The 13,085-nt window shown below is 41.4% G+C and overlaps 1 protein-coding gene and 1 long non-coding RNA gene across 2 annotated transcripts in view; one reads left to right on the top strand and one right to left on the bottom strand.

Annotated features, from left to right (window-relative positions):
* The window catches only part of gpc5a (glypican 5a), a 46,128-nt gene that overhangs the window by 14,223 nt on the left and 18,820 nt on the right, over positions 1 to 13,085 (top strand). The window contains exon 7 of the mRNA XM_088371050.1: positions 10,005 to 10,125. Within this exon, the coding sequence (XP_088227176.1) occupies positions 10,005 to 10,125 (121 nt within the window). The remainder of the gene's footprint in view (positions 1 to 10,004; positions 10,126 to 13,085) is intronic.
* LOC148401043 (uncharacterized) lies at positions 2,233 to 7,069 on the bottom strand. The gene is made up of 4 exons (XR_015857635.1): positions 6,881 to 7,069; positions 4,412 to 4,602; positions 3,243 to 3,537; positions 2,233 to 3,101 (listed from the first exon to the last, which is right to left on the bottom strand). It is a non-coding gene; the product is annotated as an uncharacterized LOC148401043 (long non-coding RNA).

Here is a 13,085-nt window from a genome sequence, read left to right as displayed (position 1 = left end):
ATACAAAAGTATTTTTAAAAACAAAAACAAAAGTTGGCTCGTCAAGTATGTTAAGGAGTCTGATGTTTAATTCATGACAATCTCTGCTGCTTTTCCGCTGGATTTAATGCCGCTGCAGGTGTGAGTCGGCATGTTTATATTTTCCTCAGTCTAATTTTTTTTATTTATGATAAAAAGCCAAGTGGCCTTGCATGCTGGAATTCAGCACCGCATCCGTCTAAATGCTGCTCGCTCTTCAGCGAGGCCGCTCGTTAAATGGCTTTTCCCGCATGCTGGAGTGGTTGTCTAAGTGCTCACCTTTGACCTTTCATCTGTCTTTGCTGTCTGGGAATTCCCCAAGAGGTTAATCACATGCTAATAAGATCCACTGTAGTGCTGCCTCTTCACAACTCGCAGGGCTTTATTGCATCTCACTCTACGGAATTTGTTATCCTCAACCCCCTCGCTAAATGTGAACGGCTGCTCGTTCGCTATTGCGTAACTGAAATGACAGTCCATAAGCCGTGCTAATAGGAACCCCCCTGAAGAAGCATTAAGAGCTTAGATTATCTCCAACATTTTAGATTGTTGGAACACTGAATAAAATTGACTTCCCCTTCAGACTTGTAGCCTCAAATAAACATCTCATCTTTGTTTGAGCTTCATCACGTATCAATGTGAAGTCTTTAAATATTAATAACCCTCCCGGACAAGCTTTTGCCTGTCATCCGATGAACCGGCGCTTCGTATTAAAGATGTAAATCTAAAAGGCTTTATTTGGCCCTGCTGTACCTCGCGGTGTCCAGCAGATGACGCTATGCACTTTGTCGTGTCTACACGACAGGTCGGGCAGACTGCTGAGACTTGTGTGCATCAGTTGCGGCATGGCGCTTCTTATCTGTGCTGTCAAGGACGCTGACAGACTGCTGATGGAAATCAAGCCATACGCGCAGAATGTCCAAGTCTCGCCGTCCCCTCTTGCCATTTGTTTGCAATGACGAATTGACCTAATTCTGAACTGACGAGACGGGCTTTAAAACATACGCTGTCAAATATATTATGCAGAGCTGTCCTATCCGTCACTCCACGTCTCTCCTTCCGCTGCACGGAGCGAGACCGTTAAATAAATGTCGTATAGAAGGCAGGGGTGTTCAATATGTGGGCCGCGGGCCACGTGAGGCCCAGAGCCAATCCCCGAGTGGCCCAGCCTGCCTGAATAAATTGCATTCAAGAGATGCGGAGACTATCTCAGTTCCTGAAATTCTCAAAGTGTTTGGTAATGCAACACTCGCATCCCGACATTCCTGGAAATTTTGTTTTAAAGTGTGTCTTTAAACAGAAGTAGTGGCAAGATACTCGGGAAACTTTGACGAAGAAAAACCCTCCAACCGTTGATCTCCATTTGAGACAAGCGTGCACGTGTAGACGTGGCGAAAAATGAGACACAGAGGAAGGGGGAACGTTCTCGAGGATCTCCTCAATCACGACAGCTGGCCACTGGAGATAACCACAAAACCGCCGGGGCACTCGAGAGCCGGGTGCCGCTTGGCTAGAGTTCCACTCCGACATGACCTTATATCCTGCTTGGGTTTAGTCGCGCCACTTGGCCAGAGTACCACATCCTGACCATCATCCCAAGTGACAGAATCAAGACCTCTGGCAGGCCGGCGAGATGGAGTTCATAAGCCCCTCTTGTAAGCTCACGGGGAAGTGTGCGTGTGCGTCGGAGGGATAAATTTCCAATTATGAAGCCATATCACCATTGGCTCCAGCGTGTGTGTGCAGGTGCCTTTTCCTACTTGTTTGTTTTTCGCCGTCTCGGACATTAACGAGATACGCGCAGCGGAGCTGGGAGCTTGCCGCTAGCATATTGCGAGTGACCCGGCCAGGGAGCAGAGCATTAAGAGCCAAGGCCTTATTGTCCACTGATGAGCTGTCAGGACACCCCCACACCTTGCCTGCTGTTGAGTGTCCACACATTCTTTTCCTCAGATATAAATCAGAATGAAAGAAGGTTGGTGTTCATTAGGGATGAACAAAGGTGGATATTTATCGCTAGGCGAGTGGGAGCTAATTGTGTCTAATGTTTACTTTCATCAGTCCTGTATTGAATTTCATTGCTTTTATAGCTACATGTAATTTTATATTTTAATCCCGCAAGACGACCTTGAGCGATACAAAAGGACTCAAAATAGAATTTTATTATTATTTTTAATTTTTCTTTTTGAAGCTAATGATTTATGCTGAAGGATAAACATTTTCCTACTGTACATTCATAACAAAGCTGCTGTTGACAATAGGAGGGTGCATTGCCCACGTTATTTTTTTTTTCCTCTTTTATTGGGCAAATCAAATAAATGGCTTGCTTGTGTTGAATTTCCTGCAACCGTTCCGGCTAACTCGAGCATCGTATCAAGGGCACGACGTTTCATATTAATATTATGACGGCACATGGAGCATACATCCATGTTGAGCCGTTCTCCAGAAGAGCCTTTTTTTTTTTTTTGCAGGAAACAAAGACTATCTTTGTATCATTGTCTTAGCTTATCTCGCAGCTGCAGGCTTTTGACAAGTCGTGCGTGCCGTACCTTGTGTGGCTTTGATTTGCGGCTGGTTTGTTAACTAAACATGCTTCCCATTTACTTAAACTGAGTGAAAAATGGAGTCGTCATTAAACATTCATTACTGGTGCAAATTGTCTCAGCTTTACGCAGTCGGAGACTATTCGGGATGTGTCGGAAGGTCAGCTGACTGTTATCGACTGCAACCTTTATACTCTGCCGTGTGTTGTTTGTTATTGATTCATTTTCAACAAATGAAAGACAGATCCTTATCTCACATATTTTCTCTGTGTTGCTTGCAAAGAGTCACTAGAGATCCAAGCCGCCTTTATGAAAAGGCGCAAAAGAGGAAAACCACCTTTTAGCTCTTGACCTAACTGCAGGCAAAGTGTTAATGTCTTCTCATTAATCTCACCTCTCAGAGTCCACAAGCTCCCCAAATAAACCCAAATATTTTTGGCGGGGGGCATAAAACACAAACCGCAACAATCACTATGACCGGAATTTGCTCCTCATCTCTGCAATGTTGTCATGTGGTTTCCATGGGGACCACGCCGGTCTCTGTGGGGCGGGAAAAAAAAAGTTTCACCTTCTCCGTGACAGCTAAGATAAACGAGCAAGGTCCATGGAGGGAGTTAGCGCAAACATGCATCTCTGCCCACTGGCCCGTGCTCATTGGCTCCCTCCTGCAGACTTATTTACCTTCATGTTGGCAGAATGTGGGAGTGAAGCTTGAAGGGGAGGTGCCAGTCGTTTGTGTGTACCAGGGCGTGACGCCCGATTATTTTCTGCGCCGCCGTCAACAACCTTGAACTGCAATAAAGGAAAGAAAAAGCAAACGACTGCCCCCCCGTTGTGTCCCAGATGATGTCACCTTCAGCTAATGAAAGCGATGATGATGTGCGTGAGCGCCGCGTCCGTTTACCATCTGCTTGGTTCCGCTATGGTGGAGCGGTCCCCCATGATGCTGCCGTCAGGAGTCCAATGTCTGGGGGGACTTTTGTGGTATTAGTGGAGGATAATATATAATCGTAAAATGATAATCGTTATCAAATAATCGTTTGAGGATCGTAGTTTGCGTTATTTCACAATGATTTTTTTAAAAACAAAAATGCTGAAACTAATTAAAACTATTTGAATTAAAAAACGTCAAAAAAATGAAAAACTATCAACTAATCGGTGGAGAATCGTAGTTTGCATTATTTCAATGATTTTTTAAAAAACTAAAACTAATGCTGAAACTAATTAAAACTATTTGTTAAAAAAAATGTCCAAAAAAATTAAAAACTATCAAGTAATCGTTTGACAATCGTAGTTTGTGTTATTTCACAATGATTTTTAAAAAAAAAAAACTAATGCTGGAACTAAAACTATTTGAATTAAAAAAATGTCAAAACAAATTAAAAACTATCTTGAAAAAAAAAAAGATGCTAATGAGGGCCTGCAACGTATTTTGCACCATCTTGACACAATTTAATGCCAGCATTATTTTCACAAAGCAACCTTGAGATAAATACAGCAAAAATAAAATGGCACTAATGATAAATCGATGAAAATCAAAAGTCACCAAAACACCGAATTAGTTCAACGTATCTCGTGAGATCTTAAAATACAGTCTCGCCTAAAAGCAAATCTACTCGTCGCCAATCGGGATCAATTCCTCTCCCATGGTGAGAAGTGCTGTAATTTTGTGTGCTCCTTGAAAAAAAGAGCCATCTTGAATTTGTACATGCGTGCAAACTGCCGTGACTGACAGGTGCTTGACCCCGGCTGGTGAGCCGAGTGTAAAAGGCAACTGAGGCAGATCTTACGATAACATCAGGTGACCTTTCAGATCAGCTCAAACGCTTAGTCTCCACGGGGTTTCTTACCTCGTTTTGACAAATCTTGACTTTTTTTTTTTTAGCCGCCACCGCTCACTCTGTCGCTTTTTCTTTGTCTGGCGAGATGTTGCAGCGAGTTGGCCGCCTGTATCAGATCCTGAGGTAATTTACTGGCAGCGATAAGGATGTGGCGCACACAGTCTTCCATTACGGTCCACTCTGTCAGGGCAATTGGAGGCCTACGGGACAGAAGTAAAATCGGGCGCTGGATAAAACGGTTACTTGCGGTGAAAATGATGATGCTAAATTCAGTGGAAGTGGAACTGATAGGGGGAACAATAAATAGTGATTTTAGCCGCACTGTTTTTAGTCAACAGACAGTTTGAGTGAGCTACTTTTAGAGGTGTTAAAATTCATCGATTCATCGACGATGAATCCAAATTTTGTCAATCAAATTCATTCAGCCTCTCAATAGTCATCATTTTCCGATTCCGGCTATTTTTTTTTTTGCGCCACTGTGAGCTCTTTCGTCCCTTCTTCAGACAGCCCAGGGTCGCTACCTCGTGAAAGAGCCTTGCCGCCGTGGAGCCTAAATCAAGATCCTAAATCAGAGCGCCATGAATCATGTCAACGGCGGTGCTAAAGAAGAGCGATGACACCATCTGTGGTAACATATGAAGAGCTAACACAGCCGCAGCGGTGTTGACACGAGCTGAAGCCGTGCAAAGAGGTTGTGAAGATACGCGTTTCCGCCGCCTGCCGTGCCTGGAAACCGTCTTCGGTCAGAAATGAGCCAGGCGGAATTAGTTGGCCGACCGTTGCATTTGTCACTGTGACGTTTTGAAAATTGCGTGCGGGAATGCGGTTTTAGTTTTATGATGTCGCCATTGACATGTTTGTAGTCAAGCTCCGATGTCAAGGCTATCTCACAAGGTCCTTGATTTCTTTTTACAGATACCCCCAAAATTCTTCCAAAAATGCTGTAAAAGATTCATTATAGTGGGAAAATTTTATTAAATTAAATTAAAATGCCCCCCAAATTCTTCCAAAAATGCTGATAAAGATTCATTCTAATCAGAAAATCAGAAAATTAAATTAAACTAAATAACCCCAAAATTCTTAAAAAATGATGATAAAAATTCACTATAATCGGAAAATTTAATTAAATAAAAAAATAATAATGATAATTGAAAAAGTAAATTATCTGGACTTGCACCTGAGGACATATTTCGGGGGGTCAGTACCCCTCCACCCCCCTTTCTAGCTCCGCCAGTGACTCCAGTGTCTTGGCACTGCTTTATTATTCTCCTTGAAGAAAGACTAAACCTGAACTGAAGACACACTACCTCATAGCCAGCCCTCTGGCTTGCTATCCACAAACTAATCCAATAAATTGACTTATCTAACTGTTGGAATGCGTCCCACCCTGAGGGCTTGCGGTGCTTTTTACGAGGGTGTTGCTGATTTTGAAGCGCGACAACAGCACGGCGCATTGTTAAGGGCTTCGTTTAATGAGAAGTCATGATGGAGAAGAACCCATCATCAATTATTTTCGTCTTTGCAGTCGCTGACAGCTAGAAGGTGGCTTCCTTTCGCTGGGAGAATTTATACTTAACGAGCCAGCGCATCACGACATGTGTTAATAGGGATCAACGCGATTCAAGTGAAAAAGTGCACAAAGCGTGATCTGTCTTTGTAAAATGGAGCCCTAAGCCCAAACAACATTCAGCACCGGATAGCGATTTGGTGAATATAAATAGACGTAAGGGCTCTTTACCCTCGCACTCCAATACAATTGGCCGTAGAAAGACGGGGAGATAGTGTGGGAGCATGAAGCCCATCAAAAATGAAGCTCGGCGACGTGATCAGTCGGCTATAAAATTGACTCGGACCAAGTGCTTTTACATTCTCTCGCTGTCAAAGATTGCTGATATAACATGACGGCAAAATGTTAAACACCCCCGCTGCATCGAATCTATTTTGCTGCTAACTGTTTTGCTGTATAAATCAAAGAATTGTCTGAAACCGGAAAATGTCGATTACTAAACGATGAATCGATTATTAATTTGATAATCCGTTTGTTGTCAGAAGGGAGAAGAGACTTGATATCTTGAAAAATCAAATGAGACCCCCGGATCATCTTGGTGCCATCGTTCATGATACTATTTGTAATTTTGCAGCCACTTCAATAACGAGATTGTGATTATTCCAGGAAAAGATTCTTGTTAGGTGGAATTGTGCTGGTGTTGATGTTTGACATACAACCAGCTTTAATAAGCGCTCTAGTTTTTCCACGGCTTACTAATTATAGTTTGCTCATACGGCCATGGAAACTACTGACACCACCCACTGGTTTTGTCTCTTTCCTGTTCATTTTAAATAACAGCAAAACTTTTACAGACAAGTTCCATTTTTTACCATTTACCTTCAAATGCCGGCATTTTACCGATAGAACATTGCTTGGATCTCATGCTGATTTTTCGTAATAAATTACTGATGAACCAGACAGTGACTCACCGTGGTGTAGAAGGCGCCTTCAAAATCTATTTGCTCTTCTTATTTCCCTAAAAAAAAAAAAAAAAAAAACCTTAATTATTGCATCTTTATTTGTGCCATGACTCGAGAAGTCTCGTTGTTTATGCATATTTACAGAACAGGCTATGAATTCCTAATCAGCCTCTCAATGTTTGCTTTTGCATTTCCATGAGGCAGGTGTTGAAACTTGGATAAGCTTGGTCAATGATTGAAGATGGCAAAGATGTCTAAGCCTCTTAAATTCTGTGCCGGAGGGGAAAAATGTTTTTCATCAGAATGACAGTTTGCATAATCTGCTCTGGATTGAGACTAAAGTCTTACTACATGGGATTCAGAAGGATATTTTTCTGAGATGAAAACTTTCCACCCGATGAAGAAGTGTAAAGAAAACAACACGACGAGGAGTGATGTCATGAAATCGCCCACTCGTCTTTTACCGTCTGCCCTGCTCTTAGCACATCTGCTTAATCCCGGACATGATTGCCCGTACGGGACATTAACATCTTTAAAAATTCCCTCTGTCTGTGACCATCTGCTTTTATGAGCCCATTGTAGCTCCTGGATAGCCAGCGTTTCCATTTGTCCTTATTACCTACCATAAAAGTGCAGTACTTAAGAAGCGTTCTAAAAATTCCATGGCTATTTGACGACGTCTGATATCTCGTTGGCATGATGCAGTGGTGCGTTTGCACATCGAGCCGCTCGCCGTTGCGGGCAAATTATCAGTTTAATATAACACTCTTTTTATTGCTTGACTCGACGATGAGAACGGAGGGTTATGTGGAGGGTGAGGTCATTTGGAGGACCTGTGTTCCACATAATAAGACAAGTTTGGAAAAGTCAGGTGGTTTTGCGTGATCTGGTTCAGACCACAGTACGGGAAGTTTTGAATCTGAATTGGAAGGGAGACAACCAATGGGGTGACATTTTGAAAATCCTCATTTTCATACACGTGCTTTTAAGGCTCGCTGTGGGTGTTTAGTAGCAGAATTTTCGCCAAGCCTACAGCAGAAGGGTCTTGAAGATGCGCCTGGCAGACTGACAATCTGGTGGCAGGAAGTCAATCGACATCTTCCGCCTGCTTCGACCACCTCCAAGGGGGACAACTGGTCCAATGCGACTTATTTCATTTATAAATATGCAATCAGTTGCCATCAAGATTGCAGAGTCATTTCACATATTTATTAATTAATTAGTTTATCTATTATTATTTATCATTTTTTTATTATAAATTATTACATTACATATTATTATTATTATTTTATTAATTATTCTATGATTATTATTTTATTTTGCAATTTTTATTTATTTATTGCCGACTACTGCTCCTCTGCTGTTCCTAATAAAGATGGAGCGTTGCGCTCTCACTGTAAAGCGCTGCTGTAAAAACATGAACGAGCAGAGTCAAAAAAGAAGACGGTAACAATTACCCAAGACTTCAATTGTTAAAAGCCCTAATTGGAAATAAAAACGGTCCACTTTATCATTAGCCCCCTATTTAGTGGACGTATCTGTAATTAATCCATCTAAGTAATATGAGTGAGCTCTGACAGCTCAGTAATTACCGATTCCTGTCACCAAAGCGCAATTACCTGCTGACCGGCTCGCACTTGCTATTAATTCAAGCCGGCACTTTACTGAAACTGCTCTGGGTGGAAAATTCCACGTTGATGCGCTTGCACGAGCCAATAGCACTTGGAGGCTTACGGCTTTGGTGTAATTGGAACAAACATGCTAGTCGGGTGTTAAGGGATCAATTTTTGCGAGAGGATTCACTCAGCCTTGCTGTGTTATCTGTGTTGTCGCTGCTGTCATTAACATCTCACACGAGCGTACCGATTTATTTTAATATTTTTGTTATATTCGATCAAACTTTCTGAGTCGTGTAACGTTGGAATTTCAAGTCACGTAGAAATCGAATCAACATGCACGTACGATGGCCTTTTTTGTCTCTACAGAATCTAATTTGATTTACTCAAAGTTTGTTTAGAGTGTGATGCATGAGTGATTTGCACTTTTCTCTATTTGCCTTAATAAGGATTCCCTCTTGAGAATAAAAACACAGACTGACACGTCCTTCCTCGCAGGCTTCATTTCATTTACACATCGTTTTTTTACCTTCAAGGTTCAGAAAACCATCTCCTGACAATCTCTCCCTATTCAACCGAGCATGGATCAACCAAATAAGATTTCAGATTCCCAGGAATAAAATATGGCATTGGGCATTTATGAATGACCTTTTTGTACGATACCATGTAATGTGGAATTTATTTGTGCCAGTGACTGAAAAGCGTGTCATGTCAGCATCACTTTTTCTCCGCTATTTTCCCAGACGTATTTGTTCAAATGAACTCTTCCATCGCTCGGTGAGTTAGAAAGGAGCATCAAAAATACATCCGTACAATGCAGACATGATGACAGAATTTGAATTCTACCACCCATATTTTCTTTTAAATAAATTAGACACCTTGCTTCCTGGGCTTGATTTATTCATAAAGTCCTCTCTTGACCTCCAACTGGCTTCAAGTCACTCTCGTTTGTTAACGACTCGGAATTCAGCACGGATTTGCAATTTTCACGGCGCTAACGATACTTTAGCATCTCGCTGGGCTTGCATATGCGACACTTTTGTTTTGATCTATTCATTGTATTTGATTTTATGTGGGCGTTTGAGTTATGTGTAAATGATGTCACGGTTATCACAGCTGGAAAGACCGAGACCTTGGGGGAAATGAAGTCTTCTTACCGAGCAATAACAGCATCGAGCTGCTTTCAAATAAGGATTAATGTGGCATCTAAAAGCATCAAGGTGTACATCATAAGTGGTAGTTTCATCCAGTGTACTCGCTGCACGGTTTATATTCAAGTGTGATCATAAAAATATCCGCACGACTATAGAGTAGCGGCGGAAGACATCGTGCTATGATTCGTTCACTTTACAAATCCTTTTTCAGCCCCGGGATGTCACGGCAATTGAATGACATCATCACCTGTGAGCGCCTTGTGAATAGTAATGATTTTTATTATTGATATCCAAAGAGGGTCAGCGACGATGGTTTCATTTATGTTGTGAGCCCGTCTGTCAATCATTTTCTTGTCTTCACAGCTACACTCTACGCGTGGTGGGAAACGGTATCAAGGCTCAAACCGACAACCCCGAGGTCAAAGTCAAAGGAGCCGACTCTGTGATCCATCAAATCATAGACAAACTCAAGCATATCAATCAGGTAGGCGATCAAGACTTTGCTGTTATACGATGTGCTGGGGCAGATCTAGCCCCCGGGCCTCGGGTTTGACACCGATGCTTATTATTGTCCATCTTGAATGGAATATGATTGCTCTCTTACGGCTCAGCGTTCGTCTCTTGATTTGCAAAGAGCTGATTGGCATCTCTTTAGGACATTCAAGTGTCATTTAATGTCAACGTTCCATCCCGATAATGTAAATCTGCTGCATGTGGCGTAAACAAGGGCCAGACAAGTGGCTTTAATCTCAGTTGATAAGAGCTCAAGAGAAATAGAGGCCAGACGATAAATGGCCGATCATATACCATCCTTTGTGTTGTAAAATGCCCGTACGATTCAATGAAATGTAAATTTATCGTTTGTGCGAGTAGGCCCGTGTAAAATGGCGTGTTTGTGTGGGTTAATGGCAGGCCGGTTTGCGGCCAGCCCAAACATCAATTACATATACCAGTGCACATTCTCATTCCGTTATACGCGTGAACGAGTCGGAGCTCCATATAACGTAATGCCTGCGTAAATCATTTTATTTGGACCTTAGGAAGAGAAGGAACATGTGTATTAGTGCATAAATAGCATGTTCCGCTCTGAATTACGGCTGCCGGTAAATAATGTGATGATATTAGCTTTTAAAGAGAGCGCCGCGAGCTATTTTTATTAGAAGAGCCACGCGTCTGTTTGACATTTCTCACCGCTATGATCTTTATTTCTTTTGTCCGCGACCTTGACGGATCCGCCGCGTGGTGACCACTTTCTCGAAACCCAAATGGAAAGCTCTCATTGCTATTCCGCTGGCGAGACAACTGGGCAGAGGCGGAACCCAGCAAATAGAAATGCAGCTATTGACAAATTCATCATGCAACTGTGGATTTCATCACGGGGCTCATCAGCAGTTCTTTCTTATGAATTATTTGTCCGCCCGCCGTTCTCCTCCTTGGCTGTCCTCTTTTCTTGATGCGGTAAAGCCCATCAAGAATCTCCAGGCAGGTTCTGTCCCCGTGTCTCTCAATCATAATCAGGGCCAGGCAGCTTCTCACCCGCTCTGCCTCTGAATTATTCACCAGTCATTGATGTGCTGGTTGACCAGCAGTTTTTCTTGTGAATTATTCATGTCTCCTCCCTTTCCCCGAAAGATTAACACTGGGAATGTATTTGCACTTTATTTGTTGTGGTCGCAAATGTGCATCGAAAATTACAATATCTGACAGCAATGAAATAGTCAGATGGCTGCTATAAATCTCCCTTGTAGAATTAGAATCAGCTTTGGAGGCAAATTTATGGCAGCTGCTTCATTGGAGTGTTTCATGACTTCATTTTACGTTCTCCAAAACGATTCATTATTTTTGGGATGGGGCAAAACAATGGCAAACTTTTGAAACTTTCAAGACAGAAACCACAACATCGACTGAATATGCTGAAAAATGATTATTCTAGTTTATTCGTAAGGCCTTGAGCTTTGGAGGTTTAATTTGTTGTTGAAATATTTTATTAGTTTTTTTTTTAAAATGATCAATTAATCAAGGACTCGAATAACAAAATTGTTGAAATTTCCATCCCGTTATACAAAACATGACGTGACACAAACACTAACTCCAAAAATAAATGAATTCGATTCACTCAGAAAATAAGCAAAATTCATTCTCTTTTTCTTTTTTAACTAAAATCATTTTTTTTCATTGACTCGCAAATACAATTTTGTTTTTTAAACAGTGTTTTATAATGAGCAACTAATCAGTGATTCAGATAAAAAAAATATTGAAATTTCCATCCCGTTATCCAAAACATGACGTGACACAAATACTAACTTTAAAAATAAATGAGTTAGTATTCACTCAGAAAATAGGCAAAAATCATCGTTTTGTAAAGTAGAATATTTATTTTGTGCTTAAGATTTTCATGTTTCCACCTGTTGGTCGTCGACATTTGTTTGCCTTTTTTTTTTCTCCATTTATAAATATATACTTGATCATTCCATATTTATTTGTATAGCAGTGAAAAGTTTCGATGGGAACTTTTTGTACGTTGCCATATTGTTCTAGTCGTGGTGCTCTGGGCTGCACATGGTCCTAATAAACACCCTGTCAGCACTCCTGCAGCGATGAGGAAAATGCAAAATGATAGCGTGCGTCCCGGGAATCGACTCTCATCCTGACACTTTTCTCCTCTGGCAAGCAAATGTGGTCATTGTGCACCTTTTTTTTTTTTTTCCTCTTGCTTCCTCCTATTTACAGATGGGAGAGGATGTGGTCAACAACAGTGCCATTGTATAAAATGGAAAACATATTACTTTTCTCCATGGCGAAAAAAAGCAAATATAAAGTTAATTTGGTCATTTTGCAAATATATTCAGGATGATTTGAATTCTCAAATGTTGTTTTGGGTCCTTAAAGAGTAAGAAATGAAGATGTTTGGGCTCCAGCTGCATTTTGCCAGCAAACGGCTGACTCTGCGCTTGCCAGTCTCGCGTTGCCAAATCTGCCAAATCATTTTCCGTGATGGAGCTCGTCACCAATATTTCTATGGCCCAGTGAGTCCAAATGTCCAAAAGCATTTACTCGTGCATCTGTTTCAATTAAAAACTGCATTTTAAACGCCAAAAATGTATTTATAAAATCAAATCCAGTTTGGTTAGAATTAGGACAAGCTATGTCAATTCTAAAATGATTCTTTTTAGCAGTGATGTCATTTTCGAGTTTGAATAAAAAATAAATCCCAGTCAAGTTCGACTCGCATCTGGCGTGGATGCTTGTTGAAAGATAATTTGAACCAATGTATGGGTCAATAACTCAGATTGTCCATTCAGGTTTCTTGCATGTCAATACAGTCCGGCGCTAACACTAATTGGGGTCAACTATGATGAATGCGCACCTCGGTTTGGAACAAATGAATATGTCGTTAAATATCACAAAGATGAATGACGGAGCGAATGAGTTGCAGATATGCCA

The sequence above is a fragment of the Syngnathus floridae genome, chromosome 3 (assembly GCF_059516105.1).
Source record: "Syngnathus floridae isolate MCC-2025c chromosome 3, RoL_Sflo_1.0, whole genome shotgun sequence".
Lineage (NCBI taxonomy): Eukaryota > Metazoa > Chordata > Actinopteri > Syngnathiformes > Syngnathidae > Syngnathus > Syngnathus floridae.
Note: the sequence above shows the minus strand (reverse complement) of the source record. Positions and strands in the feature narration are given on the sequence as shown.